Source organism: Amaranthus tricolor, chromosome 5, assembly GCF_026212465.1.
Source record: "Amaranthus tricolor cultivar Red isolate AtriRed21 chromosome 5, ASM2621246v1, whole genome shotgun sequence".
Taxonomy (NCBI): Eukaryota; Viridiplantae; Streptophyta; class Magnoliopsida; order Caryophyllales; family Amaranthaceae; genus Amaranthus; species Amaranthus tricolor.
Window position 1 is genome coordinate 28781013 of NC_080051.1, and position 14350 is coordinate 28795362.

The 14350-nt window shown below is 32.3% G+C and overlaps 3 protein-coding genes across 4 annotated transcripts; all 3 read right to left on the bottom strand.

Moving 5' to 3' along the window:
• Positions 1–2128, bottom strand: LOC130813355 (uncharacterized). 2 transcript variants are annotated; one of them, XM_057679182.1, is made up of 2 exons: positions 1643–2128; positions 1–551 (listed from the first exon to the last, which is right to left on the bottom strand). In XM_057679182.1, the coding sequence occupies exons 1-2, from the start codon at positions 2021–2023 to the stop codon at positions 285–287; spliced, it is 648 nt and encodes a 215-aa protein (XP_057535165.1). In that variant the 5' UTR covers positions 2024–2128; the 3' UTR covers positions 1–284. The 2 variants fall into 2 exon arrangements, with proteins under 2 accessions (XP_057535165.1, XP_057535164.1); XM_057679181.1 differs by having other exon boundaries at positions 1628–2128.
• A 5160-nt stretch (positions 2129–7288) lies between these two features.
• LOC130813647 (uncharacterized) lies at positions 7289–7681 on the bottom strand. Its single transcript, XM_057679490.1, has one exon. It carries the CDS (start codon positions 7679–7681, stop codon positions 7289–7291), a length of 393 nt encoding a protein of 130 aa, XP_057535473.1.
• A 3633-nt stretch (positions 7682–11314) lies between these two features.
• On the bottom strand, positions 11315–12865 carry LOC130812910 (small heat shock protein, chloroplastic-like). The gene is made up of 2 exons (XM_057678551.1): positions 12354–12865; positions 11315–11786 (listed from the first exon to the last, which is right to left on the bottom strand). The coding sequence occupies exons 1-2, from the start codon at positions 12601–12603 to the stop codon at positions 11479–11481; spliced, it is 558 nt and encodes a 185-aa protein (XP_057534534.1). The 5' UTR covers positions 12604–12865; the 3' UTR covers positions 11315–11478.
• Between the last annotated feature and the right edge of the window lie 1485 nt (positions 12866–14350).

The window sequence follows — 14350 nt, forward strand, 5'->3', positions numbered from 1 at the left end:
TAATATTCGTAAGGCAGGACAGTAAAGTATGTGCATAGACCTATTCCGATACCTTATCATGATCATTGATGAGTGAACTCAACAACATTACACCTGAAATTATTTAGTTTTATTTTTCATATGAAATTGTTTCAGTAGTATTTGTAAGAGATACAAAAGTTACAAGAGAGCAAGGTATTATTTCCCAAACTAGCATAATACAAGCCTACATGAGCAGACGAAGAACAAACACTCTAGGATTATTGCTAAACCGTAATCCATAAAAGTAGATACTAGATAGAAGCTCATACAGTGGGTTTGCGTTCAAAACCTGTCCCAGGATCCTCATTAGAAGGATTAGCTTCCAAAGCAGTCACCATAGCATCTGGAGGGCCCCGACGACAACGTTGCAGCATCTCATCTACGGTCTCAGCCTTACCTGAAAATAGCGCTTCCACAGACCCATCTCGCCTATTTCGCACCCAACCCTTCAAACCCAACTGACTTGCGTTTTCAATTGTCCAGTTCCTGTAGAATACTCCTTGAACCCTCCCCTTTATCACGCATCTTATCTGCCCACAACAAAAGGTGAATCTCTCAACTCATTTAACTCGGTCTCCCTAGCTTATCTCACAAAACTTGTGTTGTTTCAGATAATACTGACAAGGTTTGAAGCAAATTGATTCAATCATTTTTTCCACTTATGTTACTGAGACTCGTATGCGTTATGTCATGTGTGAGATATAGTAGGTATCAAAGAATCTTCTAGTCCGTCTCACTCATTTTGCCACATTTTCTTTTCTAGTGTGCAAGTTTATGAATTAAAATTTAGCAAAATGAGTGGGACGGAGTGAGCAATACGCAAATGCTGCCAAATACTAAATTCTCAGGCTATTTTACAGTATCATAGTGTTGTTCTATGTGGGCGGGGCCAGTAGGACTGTCAGAGTAACACAAGTGCAAATCAAATTATTCAATTCAGCTTGCATTAACAAACACCATTCCTATACTACTTCAGATAATTTTGCTTCAAGATGAATTCAAAATACCAACAAGGCAAGTCTATCCTGTTTCGACAAAAATGTAGATGGGATTTACATGCATTAACAGTATATAGCCATCAAAGTTCAAAAATATTGCCATTCTAATCAGCCACTACAACAAACTTCCATTAGTCATTACCCCAATGCCATTGTAGGGTGAGATTTGAAGGGCATAGCTTAAAAATGTGGTGACGATGGTGAAGTGGCAACCGGAGTAATGCGGTTATTGTAACATACTAACACCTAAATGTCGGTCAAAACCTTAGAGATATCCCTTGATACAACCCAAAACACGATTTTTGTACACCTTAAGAAATATCGGTTTGTTGTTTTTGAAAAATGTGGCTTGTTTTTACACTATGACGTAATCTTACCTTAATAAGATTGTTTCCACTTCACCTCTAATCGGACACTAAATCATAATAATCAATACCCATGAAATTCCCAATTGCAGAAAACAATTATTCCCAACCCAGTACTTAAAACACAAAACCTAACAAAAACGCATCTTAGAACATTCAGACAAATACAGGCCAAAACACAGAAAAGAACATCACTTTAGCAGTTTATCTTTAAATATAGGAACTGAAGGATAACGAATTTACAGTAAAATTTCGTACAGTTTTGGCTGAATCTTGAGGAGAAATTGAACCATCTTCACCCCTTTGAGACATCACTGAGAGCCCAATAAAAGATAAACGAGATCGGCACAAAGGAAGTAAAGAAACAGAAGAAAAACAAATACAATTGCTACTCGAGCAAATAGGAAGATTACTATAAGAACAAGAAGGCAATGAAGAAGCACAAAAACTGGGGATTCTTCTAACATGTAAGAATACATTATTGTTTCTATTTATAGAATTCGAATTATGAAAAATTGGGCTGAATTTTCGGGTCCATAACAAATTAATTATGCTTTTTTGATTGAATTGGGTGCTCAGAATTTGATTCAGATTCTGGGATTGTGGTAGTGAGAATGGCAATGTAAATGTTCTAGCCATATGATTTATCAGCAAATAAATTAGGGTGATTTGTGGATTGTTGAGTGGGAACTGGGAGGTTGCTGTTTTTGATTTTGACCTTGGAGAAGTCTCGAACTTTTTGAAGAATCACGAATGATTTAGATTTTATCATGATACATATTATCCCTTTTCATATTGAGTAAAAATCTTTCGTTGTGCTTGAGTAAAAATCTTTTGTTGTGCTTGAGTAAAAATTATAATGAGTTAATATTAATAAAATTCATATTGAAAAGAATTAAATAATATATTACTTGACTATGTTTTAATTATAAATGAAGAATAAAACACACAAATTTAAAGTTATAATGTTTAAAAAGCAAATAGGACAATAATAGTGAATAGAAGAAATTTTTTTTTTTCATTTTTGTTCCTTGTTATAGTTTTCCTAAATACTACAAAGAATATATTCTAAAATTTATCTGTGAAAATTTATAATTAAATCTTAATTGTGTTACTTTATTTTTTTTATCACCAAAATGAAATTTTTGGGTGAAAACTTAAAAACCCAAATATGTTAATTATTAATAGTGATAAAATTTCTTGGGATGGTTTATTTACAAAAGAGAAAATTATAATAAACTACCTATTGTATACCTCTATTTGCAAAAAACTACCTTATCTAAAAATTTTTGCAACAAACTACCTTATACAATACTTTTCTTTGCAAAAGACTACCTTATAACGGTTTGTAGCGTTTGACCGTCTTAATTAATGGTTGACTATCACGTGATAGTCACGTGAGCTTATAATTCTTTCCTTCTTCATTTCACAATCTTCCAGGCATTTGCTTCCCATTCTTCATTCGAAAAAATCAGTGCTCTAACTTCTTGAATTCGCTCCCTTCTTCCTTGCGACATCTTCTTGCTGAAACATCTAACCTTTAGAGGTATGTAGTACTACTCAATTAAGGTTTTGTTCTTCATTGTTGTATTTTATTTTGTCTTTAAAATTGAATTCGTTTTAGAAATCTGCTTCCTTTGGCTGCGGTTTTTCCTATTCAATTTTCTGTTTTTATCTTGTAATTTGTTAATTGATTGTTGTTGTGTGTGAATAATGTATTAGGGTTCCTAAAATTAGATAAATCAATAAGATGAAGAAATTGAAAATCTAGAAAAAAGCAAGTACTTCGAAAATGCAGCATTCTGAGTTGGCAACTGAGTTGGGCAATGTTAGGGTAGATGAAGTGGAGCTCGAAAGATCTGATGTGGCACATGAGGTTGTGGATGAGTTGAAAAGAGCAAATGTAGATGTTGATGTTGGGCAAATGGGACCACCAAACACATATACGGGTTATAAAGACTGTGTAAGTGCTAACCCTAGATCTAAAACAAATAACTCAGCTGCTATTTCTACCCTAAACCTTACACCAATTGAGAGAGGCCACATACAACAAGAACTTTCTGATTTTGAGGATAGCAGTGATGATGATTACAGTTGTGGTGATGAGGATGAATATGAGGATGATTCTGATTTGTTAGCAGAAAATGTAGTTTATGGTCTCGATGATGTGTTTATAGGTGATGATGAAATTAGATTGTTAGTAGATAAGGAGGTTGATGAGAAAAACAATAGAGACATATACTTTAATGATGATGAACTGGAGTCTGATGATGATGATTTGGTTGCATTGAATGTTGATGAGGAAGGTATAGCCAGCTATCCTACATTCAATCCTGAGGTTGATTTTAAGTAGACCTGATCAAACAACGGACCGGGCCTAGTGTAAAAATGCAGCCCGTTGTTGCGGGCCGGGCCAAATTGCGGGCCGAAAACTTCCTGCCCAAACCCGTACTATGCTGGCTTGCTGGCTTTTTGCGGGCTTGCGGGCTTGCGGGCTTATATTTTATATTATTTATAGATAATTAAAAACACAAATTACAAATAATTGAAATACACAAATACAATTTCTAACAAATAGCATTCCAAATACACAAATCACAGACAATTTCTAACAGAATGTATTATGTAAGAAACTGCCATAGTGCCATTGAAAGAAAAATCTTAATCAAATTGAAACTGCCATAGTGTCATTGTAAGAAACTACCCAGACAAATTCCTCCAAACAAATTAAGAAAAATCTTAATTAAGAGAATCAAAACTAACTATACAGAGAAGATCGAAGATTAAAAGTCATTGAAAGATTGAAGATTAAAGACAGAGAAGATTAAAGACAGAAGATTAAAGACACAAATTATACAAAGAAGAACGAGTTGTCAAATTGGTCGTATGAATCTTGACATTCAACTTGCACCGCCAAATCTAACTAAAATCTTAATCAACGATTTTACCCAGACAAATTCCTCCAAACAAAACTGCCATTTGAATAGATTCGTGGAGATGGAGAAGGAAGTCTTTTGAATATTGAAATTGATAATTTTAAAAGAAAATACTAAATAGAATTAGTGAATTACCTTGATGAAGATTTTTGATTGAGTTTGAGTCTTTGAGAGTTGAGAGCAGTGAGATGAGAATGAGAGTGAGCGTGACGGCGTGACTGAGTTTCAGAGGGAGAATAGGGTTTAGTGATTTTGAGAGATGAGTGAGAAATGAGAATGATACTGCATTACTGCTTCTTGAATCTTGGGCATTACCTTTTATTTATTTCTGATTTCTGTCTATTAGTACTACTAGTACTAGGGCATTACCTCCTTTCGGGCCGGGTCGGGCCAGCCCGCGGGCCAAAAGCAAATCCCAAACCCGTCCCAAAAAAAATCGGGCCACTTATTGTATACCCAAACCCTCACTTTTTCGGGCCGGGCCACTCATGATCACCTCTAATTTTAAGGGTAAGATCAATTTGTCTTTAGGCCTTAAGTTTCCTTCTGCATATGTCTTTAGAAAAGCATTAAGGTACCATGCTATTGAATGTGGTTACAATTATTATTACCTCCATAATGGTAGAAGTAGGATAAGTGTGTATTGCTACAATAGATGCGATTGCGTGAAATCGAAAGCTAGAATTGTGAACTGTGTTTGTGGGAAGGATAAGAAGTGTTATTTTAAGGTTCATGCTGTGAAGTTGAAAGATGAGGAGACACTTCAAATAAGGAGTTATTTTCCCGAGCACACTTGTGGTCACCAACACCAAAATAACAAAGTCACTGCTTTGTATTTAGCTGAGAAATACATACAGGATTGGAATGTACTCTGTTTGTTTAATTAAGTAAATTAGTTACTGAACTAAGTATGTGCTCAGTTGTTTAAGATCAATGTTCAGATGGTTATTGAACTTGATTAGTTCTGAGTATGTGCTCAAGTTGATTCATTAAGAGATATGTGTTGTGCAGCATGTAATAGCTAGTATGTAAGCAACTTGCTGTATATAAGTATATGAACTGAGAATGTACTCTGTTTGTTTAATTAAGTAAATTAGTTCTGAAAACGTGATCTTTTGTTTAAGAACTTTGTTTGAATCAGTTCCTACTGAAGTTGAGTATGTGCTGAAGTTGATTGGTTAAGTGCATTGTGTTGTGCAGCAAGTAGTTGAATCAGTGTTGAGTATGTACTGCACTGGATCAGTGCTGTATGCTATATGTTGTATGTTGTGTACAGCATGTAGTTCTAAAAACCTTGATCTGTTGTTTGATCAGAGCCTACTGAAGTCTTATGCTGTTAATTGCTGTATGCACCTGAGCCATCTGATTTCCAACAACAGCAAAACAAAAGAATTCATTGACTCATTGCAGGAGCATTCTTGAAAAAGAAAGCTGAAATAGTGTTGCAAATCAATGTTCCAAGCAGTAGGCAAACACAGCAAATACATTTTAAGTTTGGGTGCTGCAAATCAGTGTTGAAAAACAAATGTGTTCTGAATGAGTATGTTTGGGTGCTGCAAAACACTTAAGCACTGTATGTTGTTGTTCCAGGCAGAAGGCAAACACAGCAAACACAACATACACAGCAAGCACAACACAGCAAACACAGCAAACACAACACACATTACATAAACACAAGTGTATTTACAGTACTTGCAAAGAAATTAAATGGAAAAAATAAAAACTTAATTCATTCATTCATCATGATCATGTTACAATACCCAAATCACTGTTACAATTATTCTTAAATAGGTCCTAAACTTCAATTACTAGCCTTGATTAATAAAAGAAACACCAACAAAAAACAAAAGAAAAACCCTAATACAAAGCTTGTAATTTGATTTCCATGCTTCCTCTCATTCATCCATTTCTTCTTAATCCTTTTAATTTCTAAAATTGCTTGTTCCTTTTCATGTTCCAAGCAACAAACCCTTGATGTCAAAATCTTGATTTCGGTTGCCAATTGTCGCTTCTCCTCCACAAGTTTGTTAGTGACTTCTCTTTGCCAAACAGTCATTTCAGGTTCATCAACCCATTTAAACTTTTTGCATCCCCTCCAATTCGTATCAGGATCATAAAAAACGCAAGTCTTAAACCTTCTTCCTGGATTTTCCTTGGTCCATGAAACCCTCCTTGCAAAGGGAACTCCACACCCACATTTTTCAGGTATCGATTTTTCGGTAGAAGAAGAAGGAGAAGACATTACTAATTACCTGAAAAAAATTGGGTTCTTTGAATGATTTAGGGATTGAAAATCAAGGGATTGATAGAAAGAAGGGAGAAAGACAAATTACAGCAACAATTTAGGGTTTTTTGAATGAAGAAGGAGGAGCAAATGCAATGAAGATTCTGAAATGAAGAACAAATAAAGCATTATAAGCTCACGTTGACTATCACGTGATAGTCAACCGTTAATTTAGACGGTCAAATGCAAAAAACCGTTAAAAGGTAGTCTTTTGCAAAGAAATGTAATATACAAGGCAGTTTTTTGCAAAATTAGATAAGATAGTTTTTTGCAAATAGAGGTATACAATAGGTAGTTTATTATAATTTTCTCTTTACAAAATAACTTTTCAAATTCACTATTTTTTTATTCATCTTGTATGAACCTGTTTTCTTATGAAACAAACTCATATAATCAATTTATTTCTTTAATTGATGATGAATATAGTAATAGTGATTAATCTATGATTAAAATCAATCATGTACATACTAAGTTTACATAGTAGATAGGCCAACCTCTAAATCAAATAATTAATAATTAATAATTGTTTTTTTTTTATCATAATAAGAACGCTAATGATAATTTCACAACTTCCTCTAGTAAAAATGACAGGAACCCTCTTTGCAATTGAAACGTGGAACAAAAGAATTCACTCTAAGCGAATTGATACAAAATGAAGTGGTGGAATCATTAATCACTAATCATTCATACTTCATTACAATCAGGATCAATTACAGTAACCCTAATTCTATTATCTCTGAGAGAATTGATAATAGACCAAACAATCCTAGAATTAGCATTTTCATCTTCAACCCCTTTTTTCTGGATCTGTTTACACACATTAGCGTGTATTCCATGCTTCAAAACTGGATGACTTAGAGCTTCCAATTTGATGCGCCTTGAAAGAATTTCACCAACAACAATAGCAGTTTGAGGGTTTTTAGTGGTTCGTCCCAAATCAAAGGCATTTTTAAGAGCGTGCTCAATTGTGGAGACTTGCGCCACGATTTGGCCGTTACTGGTGTCCATAACATTGGCAGTTACGTATTTGAGGGATATATGGAGCCGCAGTTCGTACGCTTTGCGCAGCGTCGCCATGGTCGATCTGAGGTTTCTTTCGGTCTCTGCTTAGTCGTGGCCTCGTGGGTTATAGGGAGACGCGTTTGAAGGATGCAGCATTATATTGGTTAATGGTTTATTAAAGTAACTTTCTATCTCCGAAGAGCTAGAAGAACTTGAAAAGTGTAATTGAAACTCATTCTGTTTTTTTTTTTTGAAAAAAAAATTATCAATGGTACGCTTAAGTTTTCACACTTTATCAATGGTATCCTTAAGTTTTTTTACTTTATCAATGGTATCCTTAAGTTTTTTTCGATGATCAATGGTACCCTCATGTTATTGAGCGGTCTTACAATCGTAACATTTTCTAATTTTCTAAATGGAAAAATAAAAGAAAAAGAAAAAAAGTTAATGGTTTCGGAAGATTTTGGACGAAAAAAACAAAAAAAGTTACGGTCGTAAGACGCTCAATAACACGAGGGTACGATAATCAAAAAAACTTAGGGGTGTCATTAATAAATTGCAAAAACTTAAGGATATTATTGATAATTTCCTTTATTTTTTGTTGCTAGGGTTAAGAGACGTGGTAATGGATATAAAATACATGATGTTGTGCAATATTAGCTCTTAATAAATAGATATAAAATACATGATGTTGTGCAATATTAGCTCTTAATAAGTTTTATACAATAGATATTTTAAGATAAAATTTCAAAAGATAAGATTGTATAATAAAGTTTCAAAATATAAGAAAAACCACAACATCAAGAGATAAGATTACAAAGGATATGACTACATAATGCCACATCTGAATATATGATTTTCAAATGGAAAAAATTAGATTAAATTTTAAGAAGGTAGGATTTATATTTGAAAATTTTTAATTTTGGTTATTATTATAAGACAACTCAATTAAAAATAAGATTTTAATTCATTAAATTGATAACAATTACAAATTATAACTCATGGCAAAATTGATCACATTCAACTCTTTATGATGATATACGTGAAAGATAATTTAAAGGCTTATAAATAAATAAAAGAAGAATCCATTACAAAAAGAAAACAAAGAACTAAAAGAAAAGAAACGAGAAAAGCAAGAGATTAAGGACACTAAAAGGTACACTAAGAGGACATCAGTAATCTAATACTTGGATATGGCGTCTCCAACTACTCCTATCCCTAGTCAGGTCCGCAGAGAGGTTCAACTCATGCAAGTCAACTCTTATTTTCTCATCCCAAGTTCTCCTGGGTCTTCCTCGACTCCTCTTACCCTCTACTATAATGCTTTCTACCCTCCTCACAGGGGCGTCGAAAGTCTTTCTCTGCACATGTCCAAACCACTTCAATCTATTTTCGCGCATTTTTCCAAATATAGGGGTTACCCCTAGTTTGTCTCTAAACTCTTGGTTCCTAATTCGATGTTCCCACACATCCACCTTAGCATACGCATCTCTGTAACTTTCATCTTATGTTCGAAAATCTTCTTTACAAGCCAACATTCGGTCCCATATAGCAGAGCAGGTCTGATTGCCGCCCGGTAGAATTTTCCTTTTAAGTTGCTTGGGAATTTCCTATCACATAGCACTGCGGTGGCTGCTCGCCACTTGAGCCAACCTGCCCGTATACGATGATTTACATCCCCGTCAATCTCCCCATCCTTTTGAATGATTGATCCCAAATACTTATACTTGGTTGTGCTTTTAACAACTGTTTCGTCTATGGTCACCTTTGGTACACCTACCGGTGGTGACCCGCTAAAGTCGCAGCGCAAAAACTCGATCTTCGTACGACTAATGCGCAGCCCTTTACCTTCTAGAGCTTCCCTCCACTCATCCAATTTATTGCTAACCTCCTCTCTAGTCTCTGCTACCAGCATTATGTCGTCAGCGAATATCATGCACCACGGTACCGTCTCCTAAATAGATTTTGAAATCTCTTCCATTATGACAGTAAAAATGAAAGGGCTTAGAGCTGATCCCTAATGTATTCCCACTTTAACCAGAAAAAGCTTCGTTATCCCCACCGGTGTTTGATTGTTAGTCGAAACTCTGTCATACTTATCCCGTATAGCCTCAATGTACACTGAAGAAATACCTCTAGCCTTGAGGCTATCCCAAATGACACGTCGTGGTATGCTATCATACGCTTTCTTTAAGTTAATGAACACCATATGTAGATCTTTCTTTCGCTCCCTATATTTCTCCATTCGTCTCCTCAAAACATGAATTGCCTCAAATATGAGGAATGTCTCACGGTAATATCGTCTCATACAAGAATATGTGTTAAATCTTTGTATTTGTTTTAATAATATAATTATCAAAGTGAAGAAATAATTTGTTATACAATTATATTAAAACATATATGTGAAAAAATAGAAAAAGAATACTATCAATCAACAAAAATTTAGTAAGTCAATAAATGTCCGTCAATAGATTTAAATTTAAATTACTACAATATTAACATGCAATAGATTACTCTATTTAATATCAAGAAATTTTATGATCCATCATCGAAGGATTATAGATTTTTCATTAATATATTAGATTTTAACTTAATTTATAGAATTTTATGATATATGATTAATAACTAATCTCTTCAAAAAGAAATACTAAAAAATTTTAAATGAATCATAAAAAAATAAACTGAATATAAAATACTATTATAATATAATTTTTGAGCTTAAGACTTAATTGTGTAAATGAAAATAGAAAATTAATATTTTATTTTTGTCTTTTTTTGTTGAATTATTTCAGTTTTGTTAACGGTTTAATGAATCAAGTTTTAATTATTTTTATGATTTAAGATAAAAGAAAAAATTATAAGTTTACATAAGAAAATATAGTGTATCAATAGATCACATATATTTATAGCTAATCAACAAATATTACATGTCTTAATTTGTTAATTGTTTTTTTAAGTGTGAAGTTAAATATCAAAAAAAATTTAATGTCAATGATAAAAAATAGGCTGAAAAATTTTTAATGAGAGTGTGACACGTATCCCATATCGTTTCTTAATTAGTATTTTTTTTTATTTTTGTCATTTTTTTGGTTGGACCACTTCAGTTTTGATAACTGTTTAATGAACCAAGTTTTAATTTTCTTTATGATTTGGGATAAAAAAAATTATAGGTTTACATAAGGAAATATAGTGTATCAATAGATCACATATATTGTTGGCCAATCAACAAATATTACAAGTCTTAATGTGCTAATTGTTTTCTTAAATATGAAGTCAAGTATCAAAATTTTCTATGCTAATGATAAATAATAGGCGGAAAATATTTTAATAAGAATGTGACATGTATACCAAATTGTTTCTTTATTAGTATATTTTATCATTATAAAATTGAATCTCACTTAGTTCTCCTATAATAAAAAAAATCAAAGTTCAAATATGCCTCAACATTTTCAACAAAAGAAAAAATTGTGAAAAAATCCTTCCGATTTAAAGATAAAATATCCCAATGTCATATGTATATACTTTGTGATTTACCTATAGACACTCCAGTAAAAAAGTCAAGACTTATATCACTTTTATAATAATGGTGAATTTGACTTAAATCAAAAAGTAAATTTTTTATTTGTCAAATATTAAATTCGAGTTAAATTTATATTTTCAAATGAAATCATCATTTTTCAAACAATAAATTAAGATTCATATAAAGTATAGCAAAATAGAATTTTCATCATTACATCACTGCACAACCACAGAAAATCAGTTGTGTCTTAAATAAAGTATTATTTGGTAATAACTTCTAATTTAGGATGTAATTGATTCAGAATAACCCACATTCACCCAATTAGGGAAATATTAATTGATTTGTAAAGTGTTTAAGCAGATCTGACAGGAATATGGATAATTTTGTGCTCAAATTTGGTGATCTTAGGCACAGTAATGTAAAGAACACCATTCTTAAACATGGCTGTTATCTCTTCTTTCCACGAGTTGAATGGCAACTGAACGCTACTGTCGTAAGGGTTAAAGATCTTTTTCCCGAATGCATCAGTTCCACCTTCTCCCTTGATTACCAACAGATTATCAACCACATTTACATCTATGTTTTCGGCTGCTAATCCTGGCATGTCGAACCACATCCTGATTTCGTGCTCATCCTCATTTGTGCTCCAAGGAGTGCGCACTGCATATAAACATTAAGTATACTAATTCTAAATACTTTTACTTTTTGACAACAAAATTCAAGTAAAAAACTTAATTAGCAAATTGTTAATGTTAATTATGATCGGGTAATTCATTTTTTGTTGGAAAAATCAAATTTTTAGGAACAAATGACAATAGACAAGAATAAATAGAGGCCATGAATATGTATAAAAATAACTACATAATTGATTATGGTAGTTATTGAATAGTATAAGATGGATTATTAATGTATTAATTTTGTTAGGTATGTATTATGTTTTCTTATATTCTTATATTCTTGTTATTCTTGTTTAGTAAGCTAGTGAACTCATGGCTGACCCTCTAAAGGGATAAAAAGGATCTGTGGCCGAAGTCCATGAATACTTTAATATTTTATAGTTAGAAATCTATAATTTTATATTTAGTAATTAGGAATATATATAATTAATGTGTTGCCCCCAAACCTCTCAACTCACCGTGCCTAGCCGGCCCCGAGTGAACTTCAAGTTTGTAAAAATAGAGTCATGAACAAAAGAGTAAATGAAAAAAGAAGAGGTGGAGTAATCACCATAAGGAGATGTATCAATAAGGGCAACCTTCTTGTGAAACAGTTCACCTGCCCTTGGATCCATCGGGTCAACTATGGAACCACCACCTTGCTGGGCTTTGACCACCAGGCCCAAAGGCCTTAAAGAAGCCCTTTTTGGTGGTGTTGTGGACAATGCAAAAGGTGGGCCCAACCCAACTGGTAATACACCAGTAAAGCCCTTGTTTGAGACAACAGTTGCACCAGAGTGAGCCAACGCATTGCTTGCCATTTTCTTAGATGATAAATTACTAATAAAATAATTAAAAAAATTCTATCAGAATATATTAAATATATAATTAGTTAAAAAGTTTAATGTGTGTATTTGATGGTTTGTTGGAGCTTATTTATAGAGTTAGAGATTATCTTCTGTACTTGCTAGTTTGTTTTGATCTTTTTGCAAGAAGAAGCTTCATTGCACAATTTTAATCATCTTTTTGGTGGAAGAAGCCTCCTCTAAATGAAGATCTTTGTTGGGATAAAAGCAATTAAATTGCAATCCTAGCAAAGAAAGCACAAAGGATGAGTACTTATAACGTACATGTGCTTTGATTTAACTAATAATATATATAATATATATGTGTTTTGGTTAGAGGTCTTTACTAGGTGGAATAATGCTAAATGACTTTGCTTTGATTTGTGGTAAGATATTACTTCCATCCTAGTTTTTCCTTATTCTCAAGTAGAAGTATGTTTTGAAATTGTTGGTATGGACTATGGACTAATTTACAAAGTAAAAATAAATAAATAAATAAATAAATAGCATTCAATCATAAATTAGTTTATTTGGTCGAATTTTTTTAATTAAATTTCAAAATTAAAATTTTGATTACTTTTCACATAAGTCCTGATAGAAAATCACTAGCTGTCCGCTAAGAAAATATGATAAGAAATTGAAGATTCGGAAATAAAAGGCAACAGCGAAATTTTTTAAAATAATTTGAGGTCATATCTCTTGATCCCCTCACATAGTGCATCTTTGTTGATCTAAAATATTTTCAAATCTAGAAGTTTAATGGTTAAAAATGATCATGAAAATCTATCATTATTAATTAGATATATGTTTTTTACATTGGTGATGGCAATAAGGAACCAAATATGTCATCCATTATTTGGTGGTATGGAAGGGATTTTAACTTTTAGATTGGTGTTTTGGTTTCTATGAAGTAGGGTTATTTTTGTATTTGATATCAAGACAGAAAAAGAAATGGTTTCTAAGAAGTAGGGTTTTAACTTTTAGGTTGGTGTTTTGATTTCTAAGAAGTAGGGTTATTTTTGTTTTTTTACATTGGAATATGCTTGTAAAAGTGAAGATGTAGCAAATTAATTATGATTAATTAAAAAGATAAATATTGTAAAATAATTATAATGATGGAAGTGTCATAAAGTTTCATTTTACTCCACGAGAGAGAATAAACAAATTCTTTTGGTAGTTATAACTTATAAGGTCTTTTATTGAAAAAACGTTTCGATAAATTCGTTTCTTATAATGACATGTATCTCCAATGCGAATAGGAGTTACATGTTCACTTGATAATCGACTTCATCCAAACTTTTGTTGCTCATAGATTCCAAGAGGATGGTCATTTATTGCCAAATATAAATATATTTTTGTTATTAAATCTTATGTCATAAAAAATTTTATTATGATTTTTATTACGATGTTAAAAAGTCTAATAAATATTATTATATTCACTATATATAGTATTAGAAATTTAAAGTAACAACATTTAAATTAGATTATTCTAAATATTTCTCACTAGAAATATATTATGTTGTAGTAAAAGTTAATTATAATATGATGGGTATAGGCGTATACATTAACAATACAAGCCCTTGAAAGTGTTTAAGGTGAATAAAAGGACTATGTATGATCACTTTTCATCTAGACCATGAGACTATATAAAGAGATGATAAACATTTATATTTCAACTAAATTTATAATGTCATTTGAAAATTTAAAATTAGTTTAGAATTTG